Here is a 13603-nt window from a genome sequence, read left to right as displayed (position 1 = left end):
CTCGCAGCCAGAGGCTGTTGAAGGTGCGTCTGAGAGCTTTGCTCCAGGGCTTGTAGTAAACGTGGGGACGTTTGGGGGCAAAGTTGGGGCAATAAAGGGGAGTTAGACCTGTTCTCTGGCAGCCATCTTTTCTTTTAGAACTTTGGCCTGCTACACTTCCTATTATTCTACTATGCATTTTTCTATTGTGGGGAAATGGGCAGGGGGGGATTGTATGGAGTTAGATGCTATGTAGCCATAACAACATTCTTTCTAGAAAGCCAAGGTCATCCTTTGTCTCTGCACCTCTGCACCTGACCGGAACTGGATGGGTGGACCTGCCAGCATGGCAGTGGAGGATTGGACCATGTGATGGACTTGTGGGTGTGGGGGCAAGACCTTGAACTTTCAACTGGGTGGGGGAAACCGGGAAGCTTTCAGATTCGGGTTTCCCCAGATGTGCCAACATGGCTCTCTTAATAAATGGGAACTTTGAGCAATACTTTGCCTCGGACTCTGATTTAGTTTTGGATACTATTTGAAACCCTGACACTGTTGCTTTCCTGCCATGCCCCAGGTCATCACAAGGGCCATGTTCTATCTTCCAAGGAATGGCTTCCATCTCAGAGGGGTTTCAGGAAATGGTTTCGGGCTGGGAGATCACCAACCCAAGGCTCACCAGATAACAGAGCATCCGTCTGCCGCTCCAACGAAAACCAGGAGCCAACTTAAATTTTAATCAACCATTACAATTTTGATTTCTTGCATAAGAATGTTAAAAGATCTTGGGAAACGCCAAGGACCGATCACCAAAGTTGTGAGAGATGTGGTGATTCTCTAGAGCAGAGGGCCCCAAACCTTTTTGGATCCCGGGATCAGTTTCGGAAGAAAAATACTCTTCCATGGATGGGAGGAAGGGGAATGGTATTGTGCATGCTGTCAACTTTGAAGCTGGCCTGACTGAAGCCATCTTTGAGGGCCCCGTGTCGCCACAATGGTGCTGAGGGATAAGGGGGGGGGGGGAGAGATAGATAGGGTTTTGTAGCCAAAACAAAATAGTTTCCCCTGAGAACCAAGGACGTTCCCACAGGTGGCTGATGAGGAGTAAAGTTTCCAAGCAACTGGACAGCACTTAGATTGGACAATGTGATTATTTAGAAAAGGAGGAATAACTTTTACTTTTAATTAGGTGAAAACTGCGGGAACCTTTAGAGTCGATTTTCACCAGCCTGTGCCAAGAGGTCCGTCCATGTCAGACCAGCACATTACATTAAGCCTAAACATATTAGGGGTGTTACCTGGAAACCTGATGGTCCTCTGACTCACCTCACATGTGCACGTCACCCCCCCCCCCAATCCTCTTTTTCGCTGAGGCCTTTGGGAATTTCATCTTCTGCAGCTGGCAAGGCTTTCCTGGAGGCCTCTGCAGCCGATAACAGAACTACAGATCGATCCGGTGCTCCGTTATCGGCTACAAGAGGCCCTCAGGAAAGCCTTGCGGGCTGCAGCAAAAGAAATGGGCCGGGGTGTGCCTGAGCTGCCTGCAACTCTCCGAAGGTGGGTTCCGGATCCCATGGCAACCAGTACACTGCAACGGGGCCAGGCGTCCATCTTGGGCACGCGCGCTGCGCATACCGCTGCCCTGCGACACCCCAGCTACTCAGTGGGGTCGCTCAGGCGCCGTACCCTGTGCACAATTGGCCCGTTTCCCTCAAAAAGAGGTAAGGAACGCGGGCGGGCCCAAAGAGACACCATTCCGGTACGGCGGCTGCTGCTCCCAGCAGTGCTGCGCACCCTGGAATGGATGGGGTCAATGAGGGCTTATATTGGGCGCATATGTAAAAAAATCAAGCTAGGACTTACTTTATGAGCAAGTCATATTTTCGGGGAAACACGGTAGCTCCTGTGCATGTGCAGAGGGGCCTTCATTCGCTCCAGGGGTGGGTTCTAGCTGTCGCTACTGCTGGTTCCCTCAGGGACGTGTTTAGCATGCATGCACGCATGCTCAGAACTTAAAAACAAAAATGCTTCTGCACACGCGCAGAAGCCAAAAACAAGAGGGCAGCATCTATGGCACCACTGACAGAACCGGCTCGGGGGTGTGGCAGGCCAAGTCACTACCTATTCGGCCGAACTGGTTCAAACTGGTAGGAACCCGTCTCTCATTTGCTTGACCGCTACTTGCATGCCCCCCCCCCTTCTAGGTGTCTTTTTTTGGGGTGTGTGTGAAAATAGCGGGGAAGGATTGGGAACGACTGTTAGGCCATTTATAGCAATAGCAATAGCAGTTAGACTTATATACCATTTCATAGGGCTTTCAGCCCTCTCTAAGCGGTTTTACAGAGTCAGCATATTGCCCCCAACAACAATCCGGGTCCTCATTTTACCCACCTCGGAAGGATGGAAGGCTGAGTCAACCCTGAGCCGGTGAGATTTGAACAGTCGAACTGCTGAACTGCAGTCAGCTGAAGTAGCCTGCAGTGCTGCATTTAACCACTGCACCACCTCGGCTCTATAAAGACCTCCCAAATGGGGTGCGCCTGAAATAGGTTGGGAAGACCCCTGGCTTGCTGTGTCCATGTTGGTGGGAGTGGTCTTAATGGTTCCTGGGCAGCTGTAGGTCACCTTTGTGGTTTGGTTAATGTCCGAGTTGGTAGTTATCAGTTCCTGGTAAACAATACGCCCATCAAGGAACTACCAACGCAGACAAACAAACAGCAAACCTCAGTTTAATCGTGGAACTATCCAATAATAACACCCCCCACCAAGAGTGACAGGGCCAGCCACTTGTATGTAACAGAGAGCAAACCCCACTCCCTTCCAGTACTGATGATGTTACCTAGTTGGGTCATGAAACATCTGCAAGAAAACAACTAAGCTCAGAGAGCATCAAGGACCCCCCGCAAATTTCTTGGCCCTCCTGGGACTCCTGTAATGTTGGCAAGTAACTGACTCAACTAACCCATCGATCATCAGTTGATCATAGGTGGCTGGTTTGTCACACACCGGACACATCCACGTGGGTTTCTTCTCGTTCATCTGCAGGTAGAAAACCGCGTCGAAGCACTGCAGGTGGGCACAGGTTTCTGCCCGACACGGTACCGACAGGCGCATCTTCACCAGCTTCGGAAGAGAGGGGGAAAAAAACCGCATGAGACCCACAGGCAAAAACATGACTCTAGTAGAGATCCTGGTCAAATACAGAATAACCGAGTTGGACCTTGGAGGTCTTCTATTCCAACCCCCTACTCAAGCAAGAGACCCTATATCGTTCCACACAAATGGTGGTCCACTGAGGAAACACCCAGAACTTCTGGAGGCAAGCCATTCCATTGGTTGGTGGGTAGGTGGGTGAGTTGGAGGGAGGGAGAGTTAATTGGCTGGAGGGAGGGAGGGTTGGATGGATGAAGAGATGGTTGGTTGGTTGGTTGGTTGGTTGGTTGGTTGGTTGATTGGTTGGTTGATTGGTTGGATGGATGGATGGTTGATTGGAGGAAGGATGGATGGATGATTGATTGATTGGATGGATGGTTGAATGGATGGATGGTTGAATGGATGGATGGATGATTGGATGGATGATTGATTGGATGGATGGTTGAATGAATGGATGGATGGATGGATGATTGGATGGATGGATGGATGATTGATTGATTGATTGATTGGATGGATGATTGATTGGATGCATGGTTGAATGGATGGATGGATTGGATGGAAGGATGGTTGAATGGATGGATGATTGATTGGATGGATGTTTGAATGGATGGATGGATGGATGAATGGATGGATGGTGATTGATTGGATGGATGATTGGATGAATGAATGGATGGATGGATGATTGATTGGATGGATGGATGATTGGATGGATTGGATTGGATGGATGGATGAATGGATGGATGGTGATTGATTGGATGGATGATTGGATGAATGAATGGATGGATGGATGATTGATTGGATGGATGGATGATTGGATGGATTGGATTGGATGGATGGATTGGATGGATGGATGGTTGATTGGATGGATGGATGATGGATGGATGGATAGTTGGTTGGGTTAGAGGGAGGGATGGTGAGTTGATTGGACGGACGGATGGAGAGTTTGTGGGAGGGAGGGAGAGGAAGAGGGAGAGAGGGATGGGTGGCTGGTTGGTGGGAGAGAGGGAGGGGGTTGGATGGAGGGTTGGTTGGTTGGATGGATGGGTGGGTGGATGGGTGGAGTGGTTTATTGGATGGATAACTGGATGGAAGGTTGGATAGATGGAGAGTTGATTGATGAGAGGGAGGGATAGTTGGTTGGTTGGATGGATGGATGAATTTGCTTTCACAAGGAGGCAAAAGAAATACCTTGGTCCTCCAGCCAGTAAGTTGGAGCAAAAGTTTAAAAAGTGGTTAAACCACTTTTTCAGAGACTGGATTCAGAGGCTCAAAATTTCATGGGTGCATTTGACACCCAGCAAACTAGGTTCTCACCCACCAGCCACTTATGATTGTTGGCTAGTAGATGTGCCATTTAGCACCTCTGTTCATAAGTGCCTTTTGTTGAAGTTCTGCCTTGCAGCACAATGCTTACCGGGCATATTAAAGATACTCGAACGCCAGTGGTGGCAATCTCGCTCTCTGGGTCTAGCCGCAACTTCTCTTTGACTGCAGGGTTGGGGGAGGGTGGGGGGTCAAAGGGTGTGGAAGAGAAGACAGGATGAGAACCAAGACGCAATTGTGAGTATTGAGGTTTGGTTGCCCCAATTCCCTCGAGGATCAGAGATGAGACGAGTTTCTTTCTTTAAGGTCACCTCTGGACTGTCCCAATTTTACGCCACTTGCAAAACTAATCTGACGGGGGGGGGGGGGATGTATTTGAGGCAAAGAAGCCAGAGCCCATCCCTTCAGTCAGCTTCTGTTGCAGGTAGTCCTCGACTTACAACGATCCGTTTAGTGACCATTTGAAGTTACAACAGCACTGAAAAAAGGCACTTTAGGTTTTAATGTGTGCCAGTGTATTCGCAGAAAAGAGTGACAATAAAGTTTATCTTCTCTTCTTTCCTCCTCTTCTTTGCTTCCTGTTTTCCTTCCTTCCCTCCCTTCCTTTTCCTTCCTTTGTCGCTCCTCTCCTCCCTTCCTCCCATCTGATTTTCTTTCTTTCTTTTCTCTTTTTTCTTCCTTCCTTCTTTCCTTTCTTCCTCTTCCTTTTCCTTTTCCATCCTTGTCACGCCTTTCCTCTCTTCCTCCCATCTGATTTTTTCTTTTTTTCTTCCTTCCTTTCTTTCTCTTCCTTTCTTTTCCTTGTCGCTCCTCTCCTCCCTTCCTCCCATCTGATTTTCTTTCTCTTTTTTTCTTCCTTTTCTTCCTTTTCCTTCCTTGTCACTCCTCTCCTCCCTTCCTCCCATCTGATTTTCTTTCTTTCTTTTCTCTTTTTTCTTCCTTCCTTCCTCTTCCTTCCTTTTCCTTTTCCATCCTTGTCACTCCTCTCTTCCCTTCCTCCAATCTGATTCTTTCTTTCTTTCTTTCTTTCTTTCTTTCCTTCCTCCTTCCTTCCTTCCTTCCTTCCTTCCTTCCTCTTTTCTTGTGTGTATACACCCACCCACACACCTTTTATTTCTAATGTTGGTCTGTGACTGTAATACAAATTCCTACAGGTAGCCCTCCACTTACAGCCACCATTGAACCCAGAACTTCTGTGGCTAAGGGTGCAATTTGTGAAGTGAGTGTTGTCCCGTTTTACAATTTTTCCCCTTGCCACAGTTGTTAAGCGAATCACAGCCGTTGTGAAGTGAGCCAACCCGGTTGCTCAGTGAATCTGGCTTCCCCGTTGACTTTGCTTGTCAGAAGGTGGCAAAAGGGGATTCATAGCCTGACCTTGGGATAAAAGTAGCAGTCATAATTATGAACCGGTTGCCAAGCAGTTGACTTTTGATCAGGCGACCCCCGGGGACGCTGCAAAGGTCGTAAACAAGCGTAAGTCACTTTTTTCAGTGCCGTCGTAACTTTGGACAGTCACTAAACAAAACGCTGTAAGTCCAGGGCTGCTTGCATTACATTTCCTTCATTCCTAATTCGGCAATTTAAACTCCTTAGATCAGGGTGGACACCAAATGGGGTTCTGTGGACCACTGGGGGTCCGTGAGAACATGTTGGTGGTTTGCAGAAAAATTATTTGCATTTTTTAATATTGCACTAAGTCAGGGGTCCTCAAACTTCGGCCCCTGGGACGGATACGTGCAATGAACGCTTGTGTTGCTGCAGAGAGTCTCCCCCTTCGGGGTATTTTTGTGAGGGTCGAAGGGGGGGCAGAAATTCCGACTTGGGGTCTGCTTCAGCCTCCTGGTGGGGGGCTTTGGGTGAAGGCTGGAGGGAAGCATTGCTGGTGGCAAAGAGCCGGAGGGCCTCGTTCCAGTGGGGCTGCATCATGGGCTGGAACTGGCTGACCATCTCAGCCCAGTGAGCCTCCAGGCGCCGGTACCTGGCCTTGCACTCCCACAGGTCTTCCCTCTGCTTGGAAAGTCCATGCTCCTAGTCCTCAGTGAGGAGCTTCTGCTGAGCCTCCTTCTCGGTCAGATCCAATTTGAACTGAGCCGTTTTGCCGACTCTTTCTCGTGGTGGCTGCTTAGCTCCAAGCAACTGCTTCCTATTGGGGCTTCTAAGGTGCCCGGGCGGGCAGGCGAGGAGTGGCGAGTAGAGGCTGGCGAAGCACCCCTCGATGTGAGTGACATCAGGTTGGCCACGCCCACCCAGTCACATGGCCACCTAGCCACGCCCACCCTATCAGTCATTAGGCAGATCGTATTAGTGGTCCGCGGGATTTAAAATCATGAGGTCCAAAAGGCTGGGGGACCCTCTGCCTTAGACATACCCCTCCAGGTTAAGCTGAAGATTCAGTTACAGAGAAAAGGGGGCAGAGGGAGAGAGATACAGAACGAGAGTTGAACCAACTCACCGAGGGCCTTGCACAGCTCTGGGTGTTTAATGCCGATGTTTTTTAATCGCTGCAACAGTTCTGACGATGTCGTCTGTCGCACCAGGAAGAGGCCCACGGAGTAACTCTGGAAAGAAGAGGGAGAACAAGAAAAAATGCATGTAAGAGTTTGGGGGGGTTTCCTTACAGGTGTTTCCTTACCCAACAAGGTAACGTTATCAGGGCTAGGAGGGGATAGGACAGGAGGAGAAGGAGGAGGAGCAGGAGGAGTGGTGGAGAACAAGGAGGAGTAACAGAATAATAGAGTTGGAAGGGACCTTGTTAGGTCATCTAGTCCAACCCCCTGGCCCAAGCAGGAGACCCTACAACATTCCTGACAGATGGCAGTCCAGTCTCTTCCTGAAAGCCTGCAGGGATGAAGCTCCCACAACTTTTGAAGGCAACTTCTGTTCCATTGGTTGGTTGTTCTTACTGTCAGAAAATTCCTACTTATTTCTAGGTTGAATCTCTCTCCTTATTCAGTCTCCATCCATTGTTCTTTGTCCGGCTTTCGGGTGCTTTGGAAAATAGCTGGACCCCCCTCCTCTCTGGGGCAGCCCCTCAAATATTGGAAGGCTGCTATCCTGTCTCCCCTGGTCCTTCTCTTCACTAGACTAGCTGTGCCCAGTTACTGCAACCATTAAGTCTCAACATCTTTTTAATAGTGTGGCGACCAAACCTGAAGGAGAAGGAGAGGAAAGAGGAGAGGGAGGAGGAGGAGAGGAAGGAGAGGAAGGAGGAAGAGGAGGAGAAGAGGAGGAGGAGGAGGAGGAGAAGGAAGAGGAGAGGGAGGAGGAGAGGAAGGAGGAGAGGGAGGAGGAGGAGAGAAAGGAGGAGAGGAAGGAGGAAGAGGAGGAGAAGGAAGAGGAGGAGGAGAGGGAAGATGAGAGGGAGGAGAGGGAGGAGGAAGAGGAGAAGGAAGAGGAGAAGGAGGGGCAGGAGGAGAAGGAGAACTGTGGGATCCTTGCTGGTCACTGAAGCCAGTGGTTCTCTTGTAGACATTTCATAACCCAACTAGTAGCATTATCAGTGCTAGAAGGGAGTGGGCTTTCTGGAGAGGAAGAGGAGAAGAGGAGGAGGAGTTTGTGAGTTTGCTACATTTTTTGACGAGGAGTGTGGGGATCCTTAGCGCTCTCTGAAACCAGTGGCTCTCTTGCAGACGTTTCACAACCCAACTGGGCAACACCATCAGGGCTAGCGTTGTTTCTACCACTCGAAATGCCACTTAGAAGTCCCTTGCCATGGCTGGAACGCCCAGCAGCGGATCATCGTGGATTACAGAAAACCCGGAAGGTTCGCCTCTCCCAGGCCAGATGCAAACACACCTGGAAAAACGAATCCACCCCACCTCACCCCTGGGCCAGCAGCTCCCACCCCTGAAAATGCCAGCCGAGGCCTGCTGGTGCAGGAAAGCAGGGTAAAATCAGAGGGAAGGCAGCAGCTACTCTCTTCCCACCCGCCCCCGCCAGCCGACACAAGACTCACCTTCCCGTAATTTCCCCAGATGATGGTGATTCGGTTGGTGGCGGAAGACAGGTACATGAGATGAGTAAGGTTGATGGGACGACAAGGCCTCTTCGGCTCCACTCCGGGCTTGTTGGAAGGGTAGTAGCCCTGGAAAAAGAGAGAAAGGGGTTGGGTAGGGAATGAGGAAGACACATCTCGATGATGTGAAGACAGACATCAGACGCCATAAGGCAGGTCCCAGGCCTGCAGTTATATCCCTTTTAGGATCTTTGGCCTGCCACACTCCCTCTTATTTCATTATGCTATTTCATTAGTGTAGTAGTTGGGAGGGGGGGATGGAAATGAGTAGAATCGTGGAATGTGTTGTTCTCATTCTTTTCTAGAAGCCCAAGGTCATCTTTTGCCTCCGCACCTCTGCACCTGACCGGAAGCAGCTGGGTGGAGATGCCAGTGTGGAAGAAGAAGATTGAAGATTGGACCATGTGATGGATTTGTGGGTGTGGGGACAAGATCGTGAACTTTCAACTGGGTGGGAATCCGATGTAACTTCCAGAATTGGAATTCCACGGTACGATGCCAACATGTCTGTCTTATTAAATTGGAACTTTAAGGATAGCTCTGCCTTGGACTCTGATTTAATTCTGCATGATATTTGGAACGCTGATAGCAGGAGTGTCAAATTCAGTGCTTAAGATCTGGCCTGCGGGGCCGGCCTGGAAACAGCAAAGTGCCTCTGCTAGCAAAAATGGAGCTTCCCCCACACACAAAAAAGGAGGGGGGCTGCACACACACACATACACCACACTCCATTTTCAGCTGCGACAGCCTCCTGCAGCCCTCTGCCAGCAAAAGTGGAGCTCTGTTTCTAATGGCAGAGGGTTGCAAGAGGCTGTCCAGGCAGAAAACAGAGCGTGGGCATGCCACACACGTCCTCCCCCCGGGAGCTCTGTATTCACTGGCAGAGGGCTGCAGGAGGCCGTCCAGGCAGAAAACAGGGTGTGGGCATGCCACATAAGCCCCCCTGAGCTCCATTTTCGCTGGCAGAGAGCTGCAGGGGGCCTTCCAGGCAGAAAACAGAGTGCGGGCATGCCACATGCTCCCCCCTGAGCTCCATTTTCGCTGGCAGAGGGCTGCAGGGGGCTGTCCAGCCAGAAAACAGAGTGTGGGGAGGCAGAGTGAGGCGCCCTGACCTCCGTTTTCACTGGCAGAGGGCTATCAAAACAAACTAAAGGCAAAACAAAAGGAGAAACGTTTCCCCTTTTGCATTTGAGCATGCAAGAGGGGACAGGAAAGAGGAAGGGAAGATGGGAAGAGATCAAGCAAGGAAAAAGAAGAAAAGGGGGGGAGGAGGAAGAGAGTAGAATGAAGAGGGAAGGAAAAAGAAAAAAAAGGTAGGTAGGTAGGTAGGTAGGTAAGTAGGAAAGAAAGATGATGAGAGTGAGGGAGGACCTCAGGGAAGTCCTGCCTTAGCACTTGGCCACCACTGGTAACCCCGACACGAGTCCCGTGTCATGCCCACTACGGCCATGCCCCCTGCCCCAGCCACACCCACCCTGGCCCATACACGGAGAAGGCTGTGCAAGTGGAAATGGGCCTGGCTAACCCGGAGAAGCTAAGCCCAGTTCAAACAGATGCGGCCCAACGATTCTTCCGGAGAAAGTCCCAAAATGACTTACCGGAACCGAACAATAACTGTGGTTGACTTTGACGGCGATATTCGGGGGATATTGATCTTCCTGAGCGCAGCTGGTATCTGTGTAGCAGATTCTGAGAAAGGAAGCACAGGTCAGAGAGCGAGATGGGAGGGAGACCATAAGCATTATGTACAGAGTGCAGAGGAGAGCCACAAAGAGGATTAGGGGACTGGAGGCTAAAACGTATGACGAACGGTTGCAGGAACTGGGCATGTCTAGGGACTTCTGCCTGGGGAAGGGAGCTGGACTTGAAGACCTCTAAAGATCCCTTCCAGCCCCTGGATTCTATGATTTAATTTCAGGTCAAGACTGCCCCCTGGGGGCCAGAAAGGTGTCAGGAATGCTCCCAATTCCATTTGTCTATGGAGATTCTCAGTCCTCCAGGTCATGGCTGTCCCAAAGATGGTTTTTTTTTTTTTCCAAGAGGCAACTGGACTTTCTGTTTCTCTTTTTGAAGAGGTTTCGCTTCTCATCCAAGAAGCTTCTTCGGCTCTGACTGGATGGTGGGGAACGGAAGGATTTATGCTCCTTGCAGGCAGCTGGTCATTTGCATCAATTGAGAGAGTCCTTGACGCCACTTGGAGGTTTGTCTGTGTCCTCAGGGTCACCTGAAGGATGGAAATGAGTGTGGAGTCTTTTTGGAACTGCTGAAAGGAACGTTATGGACTGGAGTTAAATGATGTCGTATCCCTCCCCCTCTGTTGAGAGGGGGCTGTTCAATTCTGACATAGATGGCCCCTTTGACCCCTCTTTCAAACCAGCCTTCCTCTCTGTCCAAAATGTGGACTTTGCTTTCTTCCAAAGAGCGGCCTGTGTCTTTGAAATGTAGATGGACCTCTGAATCTAGTCCTGATGGGTTTGTTCTCCTATGTCGTGCCATGCGTCTGTGAAGTGGCTGTTTTGTTTCCCCAACGTACAGATCTGCCCATGGCTCACTGCAATTGGACTGCATGTACCACGTATGACCAGCTGTCTGCAAGAAGTATAAAATCCTTCCATTTCCCCACCATCCAGTCAGAGCTTGAGAAAAGCTTCTCGGAATGAGAAGCGAGACGTCTTCAAAAGAAAAGCAAGAAAGCCCAGTCGCCTCTTGGGGGTGGGTGGGGGGGAAGCACCTTTGGGACTTCCAAATCTATTCCGTTCCAAAGACAGAACGAGTTGGACGACAGACACGTCCCTCGTGCCACGCTTTGGAGCCTGTTTGCAGGGAATCTCGTCTCGCAAACCCTGCCTTGCTTAAACCCCTTCCCCTCCAGCCCATCCCTGTTTCTAAGGAAGAGGGTTAATTTAATTAGCACCTCCTTAAGCTTACCTGAGGACAACCTGGACTGATCTCACGCCGGGCTGCAACTCCCTGTCGAATGACAAGAGCACACAGATCAAGACCAGAAAAACCACAAGCGGTTTAGGCAGACCCGAGGGGGAGAGAGAGAGAGAGAGAGAGGAAGGAAGGAAGGAAGGAAGGAAGGAAGGAAGGAAGGAAGGAAGGAAGGAAGGAAGAAAGAAAGAAAGAAAGAAAGAAAGAAAGAAAGAAAGAAAGAAAGAAAGAAAGAAAGAAAGAAAGAAAGAAAGAAAGAAAGAAAGAAAGAAAGAAAGAAAGAAAGAAACCCCAAGTAACCGAAGAAGCAGGTCTCTGACTTGGGTTTTTCCTGAGCTGGCAACTCTTCAGTCGTGCCCTAAAAACCCAGATTAGAGCCTCCCCCCCCCAACACACACACACACAACACACAAAGAGAAGTGACCCATCGCCTCAAACCCTGTAATTTGGAGGGCGTGCAATTTAACAGGTTTGGACAAAGAACTGAGCCACAGGGAAAGCCCGAAGGAGATTCTAGACCCTTCGATCAGGAGAGAGAGGGCAGGTGCGCTGAACTCTTTCCGCTGTGGTGAGTAGGACTCCAAGGTCCATCAGCCACTGCCCGCTGACAAACAGCGGAAGGATGAGAGAGAGGAGAGTTTCCCGCCACTGACAAGCCACACGTTCAGGGGAGACGTTATCTTTCATGGATGGGTGGTCCTCAACTTAACGACCAACTTAATTGAGCCTGTAAATTGTACCGGCTGCTAAGCGAGCTAGCACATGATTGCGCCTGATTTTATGTCCCTCTTCTCTGGCTGTCATTAAATGGATTAACCATCTTGAATCGTGGGCCATGGAGGAGCCACAAAGATCATATGACTTTCCTTCCTTTTCTCTCTCTCTCACACACACTCACTTCCTCTCTCTTCCTTCCTTCTTTTTCACACTTCCTCTTTTCTTTCTTTCTTTTCTTTTCCTTGTTCTCTTTCTCACTTTTCTTTTCCTTCCTCTCTTTCTCACTCTTTTCCTTTTTCTTTCTTTTTTCTCTCACTTTCTTTCTTTCTCACTTTCTCTTTCCTTTCTTCCTTTTTCTTTGTCTTTCACTTTTCTTTCTCTCTTTTTCCCTTTCTTTTCTTTCTCATACTTTTTCTTTTTCTTTTTCTTTCTTTCCTTTTTTCCCTTTTTTCCCTTTCTTTTTCTTCCTTTCTCTTTCTCTTTTCTTTTCCTTCCTTTTTCTCACTCCTTTCCTTTTTTCTTTCTTTTTTCTTTCTTTCTTTCTCACACTTTTTCTTTCTTTCCTTTTTTCCTTTGTCTTTCACTTTTCTTTCTCTCCCTTTTTCCCTTTCTTTCTTCTTTCTTTCTTTCTCATACTTTTTCTTTTTCTTTCTTTCCTTTTTCCCTTTCTTTCTTTCCTTTCTTTTTCTTTCTCTCTCTCTCTTTCTCACTTCTTTTCCTTTCTCACTCTTCCTTCCTTCCTTTCTTTTTTCTCTTACTTTCTTTCTCACACTTTTTCTTTCTGTCACTTTTCTTTCTCTCCCTTATTCCCTTTCTTTCTTCTTTCTTTCTCACACTTTTTCTTTCTTTTCTCTATCTTTCCTTTTTTCCCTTTTCTTTCTTTCCTTTCTTTTTCTTCCTTTCTCTTTCTTTTCTCACATTTTTCCTTCTTTCCTTTTTTCCTTTTTCTTTCTGTCTTTCTTTTCTTTCTCTCTTTTTCCCTTTCTTTCTTCTTTCTTTCTCACACTTTTTCTATCCTTTTTTCTTTCCTTTTTGCCTTTCTTTTCTTTCTTTCTTTTTCTTCCTCCTTCCATCTCTCTCTCTCTCTCTCTCTTCCCACCCCCCTTTCAAAACTTCAAAATACTGGTCGTTTGGGAGGGTCCATTGTGACTTCAAATGGTCGCTGTGCGACTGGTCGTAAGTCGAGGACTACCTATATGATTGCCAAGGGATACCGATGCAACCGTTTGAAGTGGGTCCCCTAGGAACAAAAGCCAAATTGGAGAGAAACCATTCATGCTCCCATTTTCCTGGAGCAATACTCAGGTTGATGGAGATCATCTATGGCAATGGTCTCCAACCTTGGCAACTTTAAGACCTGTGGACTTCAACTCCCAGAGTTCCTCAGCCAGCAAAGCTGGCTGAGGAACTCTGGGAGTTGAAGTCCACAAGTCTTAAAGTTGCCAAGGTTTGGAGACCACTGATCTATGGCAAAGACGATGT

General features: G+C 48.7%; 1 protein-coding gene across 3 annotated transcripts in view; it reads right to left on the bottom strand.

Annotated features, from left to right (window-relative positions):
- PIAS4 (protein inhibitor of activated STAT 4) overlaps positions 1 to 13603 on the bottom strand; it is a 44300-nt gene that overhangs the window by 5225 nt on the left and 25472 nt on the right. For all 3 annotated transcript variants that reach the window (XM_087703384.1, XM_087703385.1, XM_087703386.1), the window contains exons 4-9: positions 11399 to 11440; positions 10069 to 10159; positions 8411 to 8539; positions 6908 to 7013; positions 4547 to 4620; positions 2942 to 3102 (exon numbers count right to left, since the gene is read on the bottom strand). In XM_087703384.1, coding sequence (XP_087559510.1) covers positions 2942 to 3102; positions 4547 to 4620; positions 6908 to 7013; positions 8411 to 8539; positions 10069 to 10159; positions 11399 to 11440 — 603 coding nt within the window. The remainder of the gene's footprint in view (positions 1 to 2941; positions 3103 to 4546; positions 4621 to 6907; positions 7014 to 8410; positions 8540 to 10068; positions 10160 to 11398; positions 11441 to 13603) is intronic.

This window comes from Thamnophis sirtalis, unplaced genomic scaffold, assembly GCF_051295495.1.
Source record: "Thamnophis sirtalis isolate CommonGarterSnake01/CBP01778 unplaced genomic scaffold, rThaSir2_p1.2 scaffold_1, whole genome shotgun sequence".
Lineage (NCBI taxonomy): Eukaryota > Metazoa > Chordata > Lepidosauria > Squamata > Natricidae > Thamnophis > Thamnophis sirtalis.
This window is presented reverse-complemented; position numbering and strand designations above follow the sequence as displayed.